Genomic DNA, 14,100 nt, shown 5'->3' with positions numbered 1-14,100 from the left:
AAAGCAGCCTCCCATTTTAGGAGTCGCACTATCAAAAGGTAGAAACTTCTCAAAACATGCTATCGGTCCTAGCCGGCATCCTCTCGAAGTAGTTGATCGGTGCCGAGGGAAGTTTATGCCGGAACCTTGGGTGCCTCAGCACATAAAACCCTGTGATGGGGGCGACAACCTGGAATGGGGTAACATAGAGCACAATGGAAGCTGCAAGGCAAAAAGATCAGAAAGAGAGCAGTTGCCCTTGCATCTCGCCAGCTTAACAGGGCTCTGTAGCAAGGTCTCCGGCCACAGTTTGCACCCTTCCAGCAACACTCCTTTGTCGAATTCCTCATCGAGCTCATCAGGATGGGCATGGTCTGCATGTGATAGTCGGCCTCCATCTGTAGTACCATACTCCAATCCAGAATAAGCAGAGGAACATTGTTGGAAGTATCAACTATGGGTATAAAACCAGTATTCAATATAGAACATGGATAAGTATTGTCATTAAAGGGTTCACTATGGCATGCCTTTGCGTTCTGATCCATAGCCATAATTCTTGAACTAAAGCTAAGCCTTCTTCCACCGTATCTTTTACGGCTCTTTCCAACCCGAGCTCGTCTGAAATCCTCGTTTCTCTCTCGACAGAACCATATCAATCATACTTGTAGATTTCAAACACAAAATGTATGGGTTAGGATCCCTTTTATGAACTTTTGAATAATGTTTATTGAGTCTATTTAGTCCAATTATTTATTGAGTCAGTTTGATTCAATTAGAAAGTAAAAATTTATTTAATATTTATTTATTATTAGAGTTCAAGTTCTGATGAACGGTGAAACTCTATAAATAGGGATGTAACTACTTTTTTTTCTATGAAAAATACTATTCTATCTTTGGACAAACCCTAGGAGACCGATCCCCTCGAAACGATCAAGGAGGGCCTCATTGAAACGATCAAGGAGGGCCTCATTTCTCCTCTTTTGTCTTATCATTTGGTATCAGAGCGACGATAAGACTTTAGGATCTTTAAGGTCTTATCATTTGGTATCGACGATAAAACTTTAGGATCTTATCAGTATGTACTTTTTGATCATTGTGTAATCCGTCAATCAAAGCGAAATAATAATTTTCCAAATTAAAAAATGTATGCAATGTAATATAATAATTACTTGCCTTTTCCATATTTTAAAGCGATGAAAGGCATAGAAATGTGCGAGTAAAAGGGCGGAAAAGCTCCACAAATGAGCCCTTCGAAGATTCAAAGAAGGCACTCGAGAGCCAGCGAGGGAAAGAAGAGAGAGATAATGGGGCGGAAGAACTTTCCTGTTCTGGAGGTTCATCCCCTCTTCCTCCCCCTGTCTTCCGTTCATTCACCTTCCGGATATTCTTCCCATATACCCACTTCGTTCCTCGTCCGTTACCCGATTCTCATTCCCCCATCCGAGGCGCATCCGCTTTCCAGTTTCTGTCGGGTTCCACACGGCGACCATGGTCATTTCCTCTGTGTTCACGACGCCTGCAGCTCCGCCTCTTCTCGCATGCAAATCGGGGTTCAATCAGGCGCCTCTGCCTGTTCACATGGTATGCTGTATCTCTTTCCATTTTCTTTTTCTTCCTTTTCCTTTTTCTTTGACGGCGTGTTATGTTTCGAAAATGGGACCTCTGAGGGCTTTGTGGCTAATTATTAGGCTTGACCTTAGGTGATCATGAGGTAATAGGCACTCTTACTCTCAAATAGCAAGAAGCAAATTGTAGCGACTTGCCACACTCAATAAACAGAAATAAGATTAGATCTCGCAACTTAGATCGATCGATACTGAAAGAACAAAGAACTAGACCAAATGAACAATATATGTAACAATGTTCCTAAAGTTGATTGATGGAAGAGACTTGATTTACGGGCCTGTCCCATGTGCGAAAGATTCATTTTATGGCGAGGACAGTTTTCAAATCATATACATTAGAAACATTAGTAAGAACAGGTGGGAGGCTTTGAATCCATCTCCTCAGCCAGCCCTTTGGATGAATTTTCGAGATACACGACATGATGATGCTTCTCAATGAATTTCTGAAAAGATCATTACCAATGAAAAACTCGAGGTTGCAAGAATAAGCATCATAGGGAGAGGAGACAGTACTTTTACTTATTTTTTTGAATTATCTGAAACACATTACTCAAGTATGGATATGGCAGATCACTTACGGCTCAGCATCTTTTTTTACATAGGATGTCACTGTTCAATGTGTATATGGGTCAACATCAGTTAAAGTTGCAGTGAATTAGGGAACACCTCTTGATCAACTTAAGATAGGGATCTCAAATATCAAACTGAAGCTAGACATTGCATTGAAGTACTGGCTATAATGTTGAAGAGTGGAGGATCAACATGTATCTTATTTGGAGCAAGCACATGTATGCTCACCAATGCACAGCTGTTTGCTATCTCTTTTATTATCATTTTCATTACTGAATTGATGGTAATGGCATATACATACTTCCCATGCTTAGACTGGAATTTAGAAATGGGAATAGGACCTGTTACTTAAGCTTTTTCTAGTCCTTTCTGTAATCGATGTAACTGATGCCTGGACAGATGCTGAAGCAATTTCAACTTTATGTAAAATCAAATATGACCCTAGTTTATCAGTTTTTAATATCCATAGTTGCAACTCATTTCCGTCAATATTTCTTTCTTTTGCAGAGGTTAGGCATATCTAAGTCATCACAGCTGTCTAATGGAAGATTGTCGCTACCTGGGTTCTCATGCACACATCAGGAGAGCATAGTTGCCCTGAATCCTGATAGTACAGTGAAGCCTGAAGGTAGAGTGAAAATATTCTCTGGGTCAGCAAACCTTCTGCTTGCACAGGTTTTTTCTCATCTTTGTTATTCTGTTGTTGTCCCACCAAATGCTTGACTTTGTGGGCTTTATGGTTTCAAGTTTTCCAAGAAGTATTTATATTCAGAAATGATTAACAATATTCAACTTATTTATTATGACTGAGACACTAAAACTATAATTGTTTTCAAGATCCTTAAGTAATAAATTGCTAGCAATGATAAAATGAGAGGTCAAATGTTCCCAAGTATTTTGGTTTAGAAACTTGATAGTTCCCTTTATGTTAGGACAAGGTACCTACTAGTTCTCAATATATCCAATAGATATATCAAGTATCAACTATGTTGCTTAGTTGTTATCTGCAAAATAAACATGCTAAAATTTAAAAGCTCATCTTAGGTTGCTAAAAGCTTGCATCTAGCAACATTGTTCGGCAGATCTGTTTAATACTTGAATACATTTAATGGTATTTGACAAGCTAGTTTTTTCCAAATTTTCAATACCTGTAATGGTCTCATAATTGTGGCTATTAATGTCAATTTCATTTCAAGATATAAAGAAACTTAAGCACAAGTTTAAATTCCAGCAGCATTCCCCATGCTGATTGGACACTCGCATGAGGAGTGTTACCATGTCAAGCTGCCTGAGTATTCACCTATGAATGTCATGGCTGTGTCACCCAAAAAAGAATAAAATGAAGACCATTAGAAATTTTGTATATAGCCTGTATACCGTGTTATTTGAATCCATCTATAAACTTTGCTGTAACTAAGATTGAAATTTTTTTTAATAAAGCTGAACCGAGTTTCCACTTTTTCTGCACCTGCAAAACTTTATTGTTTCCATCTTGATTATGAAGTAAACAAAATACTAATATTCTTATCATGCAATGTTTGGTTCAAAACCCATTATTAGGATATGGTTCAAGCCTAATTTGATTTAGATCTTTGGTTAACACTAATAGACATAGGATACTTTTACCTAAAAGACTTGTGTACAAATGTTAATTTTCCAGCGATGCTACATAATTTTACTTGAAAATTTTTAAAGACAAATATGCAAAAACTTTCATTTTTTGTTTTTCTGTTTAATTTTCTTTTCTTTTGTTCTATATCCAGGGTGGGGGATATGTGGGTGGGGCCAATTAGTACTAATTCTATTAAATGAATATGAGAAAAAGCATGTAACTATGTAGAATTATGTGCAGTTATGCTGTAGTAAATTGTGCTTAACCTGTAATTCTCAGCATCCTTTTGGATCTTTACTGCCTCCTCTACACTTGGACCCCTTTGTCAGTTTTCACTTGTCAGTTAGAAGTTCTTCCTCTAAATATAGCCTTTTGAGGTGGAGTTTATGTATAAAATCACTTTCTTTATTTGATTAATCGAGTAATGCCAATGCACAGGTCAAGGCATTCAGATCATATTGGTGACCAGAGTTCCCTTGCACTGACTATTTTTCCTGAAATAGCAAGCAAGAAAACATAACTAGGTTCATGTTACATAATCAAGGAGAAATATAGGCAACTTTAAATGCCAGTGTAATTATTATGGTGTTGATGACAAGCACCAGATAGTATGCATGGCACTGTGGTGATTGGTGGAATTAGTATCCTGATGCTGCTTTATTGCTTACTTTTTTAATAATATAAATGCTTTTTTTTCTTGTTCAAATGCTCATACCTCATATCCTTTGAGCTTTTCTGCATGTACTTAGGAAATTGCCTCCTACATGGGCATGGAACTTGGTAAGATTAACATCAAACGCTTTGCTGATGGGGAGGTCTATGTGCAACTGCAAGAGAGTGTAAGGGGCTGCCATGCGTTTCTTGTGCAACCAACATGCCCCCCAACAAATGAGAATCTTATGGAGCTCTTGATCATGATAGATGCATGTCGGAGAGCTTCCGCACGATCCATTACAGCTATCATTCCATATTTTGGATATGGTAGAGCAGATAGAAAGGTAAATAAGTTCAATGCAATCGTATTTTTTTGGCATTCCCCCAGGGTGTTACTGATTTATATTTGATAAAAGCAACCAAAAGACATCTTGGTCATTGAGCCATGTGATTCTCCAGCAAAACCTAATTCCTTCGGTTCCAGATACTTAGAATTTCCTATTACATGTTGAAGATATATATAATTTTACACTAGCACGAGCATCTTTGTCTATACTTTTATTTCATGTATGTATCTATCATGATGATCTGTTCTTTATTATTTTGATTGACATTTCTTAATTGTTCATGCTTCCAGACTAAAGAACGTGAGTCCATTGCAGCTAAACTTGTTGCAAACCTGATCACAGAAGCTGGAGCCAACCGTGTCGTTTCTATTGATTTCCATTCTGGACAGGCAATAGGATATTTTGATATTTCTGTTGACCAAGTGTATGGCCAGGTAGCTCTCCATTATGTGTTTTATTTAGATTCGGGGTTGTAACAAGAACTTTTCTTTTCCTATTTTTGTTCCCATTTCTACAAAGTGGAGATCAGATAGTTTGCTTGTTCCTATGAAATGAAGAGACCATCTAAAATCAATTATTATAGGGAAAAGATTAGCTATTATGAAGTCCAAAAACTGGGTCAAATTTCTCTATTTATATCCTTATTATGTTACTCGATGTTGGTTGTAATTGAAAGAAACTAGTAAGTAACTTCTTTATATTAGTTACTTCAAAAGAAAAACATTGGAACATGATAAAGAACTTCATTCTGCAACATTGTGGAGAAGAGTTTATGTAGATATTCCATCTTATAGTTACATTTGTCTTACATGCTAAAGACCCAGTCAATGAGACAAGTCATTAATAAAGAGCTATATGTGGAAAATTCATTACACAAACTTCTATAAAGAAATCAGGATTCAGTCCTTGAGAAAGGAGACCTCAAACATAGCTTAGGGTGGCAAGGAATAAATCTCTGTTTATCATAACTGCTATCCTATTACCTTAACGTGATTCTATTAATGCATCTTTCTGCAACTTATGCAATTGCCTTGCAATATCAAAAGTAGTTCTAGTCTAAAGAATTATTACATGTACCTATTTCTTATTGAAAGTTTTTTTTTTCTGGTTATCATGATTATCTTATTTTCTTGTCAAGCTTACATATTGCTCCATTTATCTAAAGAAATGACAAGAAGGGCACTGACATTGACTGGAAGGATATTCAGGGGAATTGGGACAGGCTTATTAAATTAAAAATTGATATTCCATAATTTTATATAGTTAATGGTCAAACTCCTATCTGTTTCTTCTTATGGTACATGTTGACCGACAGAGAGCATGCACACAAATAATTATGTAGATTTTATCATGTCATTGCCAGAAAGTAATAAAGAATAAAAATACTTTGCTTTGTACACTAGTTTTTTTTAATACAATTTTTCATGCCAAGGCTTTCTTTTAAATTTTTATGTCAAGGCTACATTATGTTTATTTTAGCATCTAAGGAGCAGGCACAATCACTTGGTTCGTTGTGTCTGTTCCCTCCTTCCAAATTAGGGTATATTTAACCTGTTTTGAGGATATTATAGTGTTCAGTAAGGACTGTTGTATATAAAGTTTAGTTCTCTAACTATTTATAATTTGGTTTTGATGTATGTAGCCTGTGATTTTGGATTACTTGGTTAGCAAAAACATTCCTTCAAAGGACTTGGTTGTTGTCTCACCTGATGTGGGTGGGGTTGCTCGTGCACGTGGTTTTGCCAAGAAGTTGTCAGATGCACCTTTAGCTATTGTCGACAAAAGGCGTCAAGGCCATAATATTTCTGAGGTGAGATGCAGTTAATGTAGTTGTTTTTTGCGTTACCTGTAATTATTTTTTTATTTTGTTCCTGGGTGTTGAAAAGTGATATTGCACTTTTTATCTAATATCATGACACCATCGCGGGGATTATATACTCTACTGTTTGTGGAATATAATACCTAGTTCTCTATACTTTATTCTGCTGAATTATATCTGGAATAAAGCCCTGATTTCTTCATCTAAAAATGTGATTTGATCTTTTAGGTTATGAACTTGATTGGTGATGTGAAAGGAAAGGTTGCTGTTTTGGTGGATGACATGATTGATACTGCCGGTAAGCTCTTACAAGTTTACTTAACATATTGGCATCACTGATGCATCTTTAATAGAATTATTCACTTCTCCTCTTGCTTCTGTTTAACATCTTCATGGATTCAGGGACTATCACTAATGCGGCAGCTTTATTACAGCAGGAAGGTGCTAATGCAGTGTATGCATGTTGCACTCATGCTGTTTTTAGGTAAGCAATGAATGCCGCATTCATTTATAATATATCAATCATAGAAAATTAACTGTTTGAAAATTTCCCGGAACACTTTAATTAGTAAGGAAGACTTGTTATAGCTACTTAAACCCTTCTTTTCTTTGGGATATTTTCATCCTTCAGCAATGATGTCTGTTGCTGTTGATGTTGATTCTTTTTAGATGAAATAGATATCTTCTGTTCAGCATAGTAAGTATTTTATAAATTAGGTTTATTGTATGAATGCTATGGTTATGACTTTAAAGAGCATAATGTAGAGTAGGTTTAGAACGGGTCTTAGCTAATATTCTAAATGACAGCAAATGTGCTGATTCTTTCGTTTAATTAGGGAATTTTCGTTAATCTTTTCCTCTGATTTTCTACAGGATTTTTTTTTTCTTCATTGATTTTCCAATATATATTGTCTGCTTTTATCTATCTTCTTATCATCACCCTGGATGCGTTTGCTTTTTTTTTCTTTCAAATTCAGTCCTGTACCATAATATGCGTAACTTGTTAAACAAGATTCCCGAGTAAACTTTTTTAAAATTTTTCTTGTAAGAATCTCTTGTACATTCTTCAGTTGATCACATCATAATGATATAAAATTCTTGTGCTTGCAATCAACCAGACAAGAGTAACTACTAACTAGTGCATCAAGAAAAGGTAGAAAAAGAAATAGGATCCAAGAGGATATTTAGAGTAAAGATCAAGTGAAACGGTCAATCAAATGAAGTCATAGTAAATTAGTCTTCATTTTCATTTTTATGGAAACACATGAATAGATTAGACAACAGATATTGCATATGCCAAGAAGTTGCGGGTTATAATGAGAATTTGCGGATGTTAGATATGCACTCCTGCTCTTGCATTACCCATTACATTGTTTCTAGTCAGCCAAGCAAGTGCTGATGGTAATGACCATTAGTCTTGGAGAGTGCAGTCAAAGGAAGACAGGAAATTGTCTACCGACAAACAAACAGGAAAGAAAAATGATTGCAGAGTAATTTCTCAATCATTAATTACACTGTATCCATTTGTGTGCACTGTGTCACAACAACCAATCTTGCACATTTACCATTAGTTTTGGAGCATGCAGTAAAACGAAGACCTGAAATTGTCTACCGACAAACAAAGTAGGATAGGAAAATAATTGCAGAGTAATTTCTGTATCGATATTAATACTGTATCTATTTATGTGCAATCTGTCGCAACAACCTGTCTCCTACACATGCTTTAATCAAGGAAGAAGAACAATGTCATGCATGAAGAGATGGTATTGCTTCCATAGGTGACTGGAACTGATGGAACTATCCATCTGGAACTTAAAATTTGTCGTGATTGATGGATGTTGATGAAAAAAACCACATGTGTGACCAGTAATTCTTTTATTCATATGAAATAAATGCTTGCTTTTAGATGGCGTGGTATTTTTGTCGTAACAGGTTCTGCCTTGTTTTTTCTGTAGCCCTCCTGCAATAGAGAGGCTGTCCAGTGGTGTGTTTCAGGAAGTGATAATAACAAACACTATCCCAGTTGCAGAACATAATTATTTCTCTCAACTAACTGTCCTTTCTGTTGCAAACCTTCTAGCTGAGACCATCTGGCACATACATTCTGATGGCTCTGTTAGTGGTATGTTCAAGTAAGGTTATGGCAGGTAATTTCTACTAATCTTTGTTCATTACTGATTAATGTACTTCTACCTTCATTGTTAAATTGACTTCACAATTCAGTTCTCATATCTATTTTGGAAGTTTTCATATTAAAGGTCAAATCCCATCTGTCAAGTTTGATTCTTTAGTTGAATGCCATTGTTTTCAATGTTCTGAAAAGTGAAACAGATTTATGATTAATCATTTCTAGATTCCTTTTTATTTAAATTTGCACATTCATTTACTCCTAGTTTAAACATTTTTCTTGGTACTAGCTGTGTTTAGTTCTGTAGGCTAAAGTTTATTAATTGATGTTAGTCATAATGATGCAACTTCGATTATGACATCTTTCTGTTTCTTCTGAGGCAGCTATTCTCTTTATCAAGGTTTGCAATTTCTATGCTGATGTATCGATCAATGATTGATACGGTACGTACTATGGCATGCTAGGGCGTATCAATGGTATGCTTGGTATGCTCAAAAACATCAAAATAGTTCCAAAAATACTTAAAAAAATAAAAATAAAAAAAGCTAGATTTTGGTTTTTAAGTTGAAAATAAATATAAATTTAGTATAATTTTAGTAAAAATAATCTAAATTAGAAAAGAATAGTGATACATATCTTTTCCAAGCTTTGAGGAGTAGTTTTGTGGTACATTCTGAATCGTCCTTCCGTTAATATTGAATTATCTATAAAGAAATGATTTGAATTGTTAGATGTGAGTGAAAATGAGTTTGAGGGAGTTGAAGAGATTAAGAGAGTAATATGAGTTGAAAGAGGGGGGAGGAAAAGGTTTAAAAATCCTTTCCTATAGTTCAAACGGTCAATTTTACTATTTGAAATAGGACCATCTCAGCTCTTAATCGGTAGCGGTTGAAATTTGATCGTTACCGACCGGTACAGGTTTGTAACAATTGGATTTTAATCGTTACCATCCGGTATAGATCTCGTATCACTCGATACGAGGTCAAGCTATGGTACCACTCAGTACAGGGCAGTCCGTGTACTGATCTCTAATCGGACCAGTACATATTGTTCGTACCGAACGATATGGGTCGGTATCGCAAACCTTGCTCTTGACAATGCAAGCAGAAATGTTTATGTTATTGTTGTTGAACTGATGCTTTTAGATTCCGAACATGCATATAGGGACAAGTTTGTCAAGTTAAAAAGAATGGACAGGCATCGGTCGACACAAGTTAATTGTTTCGTGTGTCCTCTCATGTAGGAGGAATTTTGATGAAGTTCATCATGGGCTTGGCAAATTGAGCAGGCAAAACCAAAAAATTACTGCTAGTATAAGTTGTTGTCTTTTTATGTTTGCTAAAAGAAGTCATTCAAGGAACCGTAGTTATATTGCCGGCCTTTGTGTTCATCAACGAATGATTGGGAACAATGAAGAATAGCACATGACTTTTCTGTTGTTTCCAACCTCCCACACCGCATGGGCAGGAAGTATACTGTCACTCTTTATTTACTGCTTCCGCTCTGGAAAACAGACGTTTTTTGTTCTCAGGGACTAAAATATGATGAAAAAGATAAAGGCATGCCTTTTCTTCAGCTTATGCAGATGAGCTTTTTTTGAAGCGTCGCACAACTTGGCAGGCAGATCGAGTTGAAATCTTCTTATATTAAATAACATGTTTCTGCCACACGAATTTATTGGGACATCATCAACATCCAACGGCTTCAGAAGTGGAACACTGATGTAGTGCAACTCAGAGGAATCATCTTCGGGAACAGGTACGCATGTGTCTGACACGCTTGCTGCCAGTAGAGTAGAATGGTAATAAGTAGAAAGCATCCGAAGAGACCAAGTAGCATCAGAGGGACGAGGAAAGGGGAACCCCTGGTAGACTGAGACCTGCGTCGGCAATAAAGATGTATGCGGATGGGTCGTGGATGCGGTAACGCATGAGTGATGTCGGTGCTGGATCGGTTGTGCCGTACGTTCCCAGTGAAACTGTTCTTTCTGCCACTCTGCTCATCCATTGCTTCTCCATCAGACCGGCTGTTATCTCCGACTTGAACAATCCAGTAGCTATAGAGTTCACTCGACAGCTCCAGCGCCATCACCTGTTCCAACGACACAACACATAATATTGTCGGATATCTGTCATTAAGACACGAGAAGAATAAGCCCTCCTTTCCGATGGCCAAAACGACATCGTCGTGCATCAATTTGAGGTGATAGCTGCCATCAAAACGTACGTAGGCAGTGAAATTTGTGCCGCTACTTATACGGAATTTATAAAGGAAAGTATTAGATGAGTCAACCCAACGAGTTACGAAGGTGGGGTAGCTTATTTACAATCATGTTGAATTTGGGATATGGTAGCATCTTATTCACTAATCCCTCAGTTATGTATTAACATGTTAACTATATGACATTGAAATATCAGTTACGTGATGTCAAAGTATCGATCATGAGACATCAAGGTGTTGATCACGTAACTATGAAGTATCGGTCATGTAGTATCGATGTATCTACCATGTGATTCTAAGGTATCGATTGCGTAGTGACAAGATGTGCATCATGTGATATCGATATGTTAACTACATGATGTCAAGACGTACAAGATGTGCATCACGTAGTATCGATTCTCTATTTTACTGGAGAAAGATATTTCATCACATTTATAGATGACTCGTCCAAATATAGTTATTATATCTAATATATGAAAAGTCTCACGTAAAATCATTAGATTTGATGGGGGGGGGGGGGGGGGGGGGGGGTGGTGAATATTATAGCATATATGATGAATGCTATCAAAATATTGATCCTTTTGTTAGATTATTAAAAAAGTGGGGTATTTATGCTCAGTATCTCTTACCATATGTGCCACGGTAGAATGATATTATTAAAAGACGAAATCATACTCTTATAAACATGATTAGTAGCATAATGAGTTATTTCTCTATACTTGATTAATGTGAGGTGAAGCTCTTAGGAGAGTTATGTACATCTGCATATTTAGGTTTATCCTATAGAAATAAAAATCTTAAATCCACATGAAAAGAAATTAGATTCAAAAATTATTTTTAAATATTTTATTAAATATACAAATAAATTCAAGGCATATAGATTTTATTATTATTATAATAGTATAAGAATAATAGAATATAAGATTTTTAGAAAATAAAAAAATCAATGGGAGTAAAAAATATCGAAAGATCAATTTTGATATCGATGAGATACAAGTTGATACTCATCTATTATTTCTTATTTGAGAAATTTATTGTTTATAAAATCACTAAAAATTTGATGAGGGTGAATAATAAAATAACATTAATGAGCTCCTATATGATGTTGATGTTGTCGCTAATGATTTTGTTAAACAATCATAATCGATAATTTTAAGAAGATCTCAAATAAAAAAGAGACATGTCATTTCTGATGATTATATGATATATCTACAAGAATCTGATTATGACATAGGGATGAAAAAGAATCCCTTATCATTTTTAAAAGTCATAAAAAATAGTGATTCTAAAAAATGATATAATGTAATGAAAGAAGAGTTAAAATTAATATATCAGAATGGTATCTAAGAATTCATTGAATTGCCTATTAATTGTAAAAAAGCTTATTGCAAATGAGTCTTTAAAATAAAGCATGACTTAAGAGATAATATCAAACGATACAAAGTCAGATTTACTAAAAAAAATTTTAAAAAGAAGATATCGACTATAACGAGACATTTTCTTTAGTTTCTAAAAAGAATTTGTTGAAGATCGTGTCATCGTAATAATAGCACACTATGATTTTGAGTTATATAAGATATATGTAAAATAATATTTTTGAATAAGAATTTAGATAAAAAAAATCTATATAAAACAATATGAAGGATTCATAGAAAAAAGAAAGGAAAGTTATGCTTAAAAACTTAGGAAATCTATTTATTACCTTAAATAAACTTTCAAGCAATGATATATAAAATCTTATGGACTTCTTTTGGATTTAAGAAAAATACTATTGATGAATCTATATATATAAAGGTCAGTGGGAGCAAATTTATTATATTAGTCTTATTTATGGATGATATTTTATTTCCTATAAGTGATCTTAGTTTATTGTATGAAACCAAGAAGTTTCTTATCAAGAATTTTAAAAATAAGGTAGTTAATATTATTTGTATTGAGATATTCAAGGATATACATCAAGGATTGTTAGGATTATCTCAAAAATGATATATTGATCTGAGTCTGATTTAGTATACAACTTTATTTAGCTAATAATATACTTATTACCAAAGATGAAAGATTCAGTCAAAATTAGTGTCATAAAAATAACTTAGGAAAAAATCAAATAAAGGATATTCCTTATGCATACATAGTTGGAAGTCTATTATATGATCAAACATATACAACACTATATATCAGTTTTACAGTTGAAATGCTAAGTAAATATCAAAAACCCAAGAATAGAACATTGAAAAGTTGTAAAGAAAGTAATGAGATATTGTAAGGGATAAAATATTACACGCTCACATATAAGATATTATATTAATATTTTATAAATTATCATGATATCAAAATTAGATGCTCACATATAAGAAATCAAATTAAAATTATATTCTAACATGAATACAAGACTAGGATATTCAAATGCTGATTTTATAAATTATCATGATAGTAAAAAATCTACAGGATTCATATTCATGGATAATTTTTTTAAAAAAATATAAAACAATCGCTTATTGCATCATCAATAATGTATGTTGAATTTGTAGCATACTTTAAGGCTACAAATCAAACTTTTTTATTACGAAATTTCATGGTGGACTCAATTGTTAGACTACTAAAGTTATTTTGTGATAATATAAGTTCTCTTCTTTAAGAATAACAAATACTTTAATGGTTTTAAGCACAACAAGATAAAGTACTTGATGGCTAAAAAAAAAATTTAAAAATAATAAGTCTCAATTGCGAACCTGAGCACCACCTTAATAATTATTGATATATTTACTGAAGCTTTACAATCTAACATATTTAAAAAATATATTCTTATAATAGGGCTTATGAGTAAGCAATAAAAGATATGGTAATGCTAGCAATACATGTTTAGGTGAATACTATTATTATTATTATTTTAATTAAAATTATTTTTGTATTGTCATGTTTACATTTATGTTTATTATAATTGAATATAATAATAAGATTATCTTGATAAGATAAATTACATGAGTTATTATAAATTATATTAAGAAAGACTAACGGTGTTCTAGTACGATTTAATATAGTATTATTGTGCTTATTAGGCTTATTGACTTATTTTAAAATTCATTGCTATGTACAAAATATTTTTTGAAATACTTCATAATCTAATTAGATAAAATTATTTTTAAATA

The 14,100-nt window shown here is 34.1% G+C and overlaps 1 protein-coding gene across 1 annotated transcript; it reads left to right on the top strand.

Moving 5' to 3' along the window:
• Positions 1–1,221: 1,221 nt before the first annotated feature.
• LOC103976993 (ribose-phosphate pyrophosphokinase 1-like) lies at positions 1,222–11,375 on the top strand. Its single transcript, XM_009392373.3, has 9 exons — positions 1,222–1,560; positions 2,682–2,849; positions 4,536–4,784; positions 5,078–5,221; positions 6,430–6,597; positions 6,835–6,904; positions 7,009–7,090; positions 8,562–8,753; positions 9,978–11,375. Exons 1-8 carry the CDS (start codon positions 1,468–1,470, stop codon positions 8,740–8,742), a joined length of 1,155 nt encoding a protein of 384 aa, XP_009390648.2. The 5' UTR covers positions 1,222–1,467; the 3' UTR covers positions 8,743–8,753; positions 9,978–11,375.
• Positions 11,376–14,100: the final 2,725 nt, after the last annotated feature.

This window comes from Musa acuminata, chromosome BXJ2-3 (genome assembly GCF_036884655.1).
Source record: "Musa acuminata AAA Group cultivar baxijiao chromosome BXJ2-3, Cavendish_Baxijiao_AAA, whole genome shotgun sequence".
Taxonomy (NCBI): Eukaryota; Viridiplantae; Streptophyta; class Magnoliopsida; order Zingiberales; family Musaceae; genus Musa; species Musa acuminata.
Note: the sequence above shows the minus strand (reverse complement) of the source record. Positions and strands in the feature narration are given on the sequence as shown.

Bases quoted from the DNA above. Each gene is read 5' to 3' on its own strand.
- LOC103976993 (XM_009392373.3), top strand. From the start codon at position 1,468: ATGGTCATTTCCTCTGTGTTCACGACGCCTGCAGCTCCGCCTCTTCTC. The intron at 1,561-2,681 runs GTATGCTGTATC...TTTCTTTTGCAG, and splicing joins CGCCTCTGCCTGTTCACATG to AGGTTAGGCATATCTAAGTC. The intron at 6,598-6,834 runs GTGAGATGCAGT...TTGATCTTTTAG, and splicing joins AAGGCCATAATATTTCTGAG to GTTATGAACTTGATTGGTGA.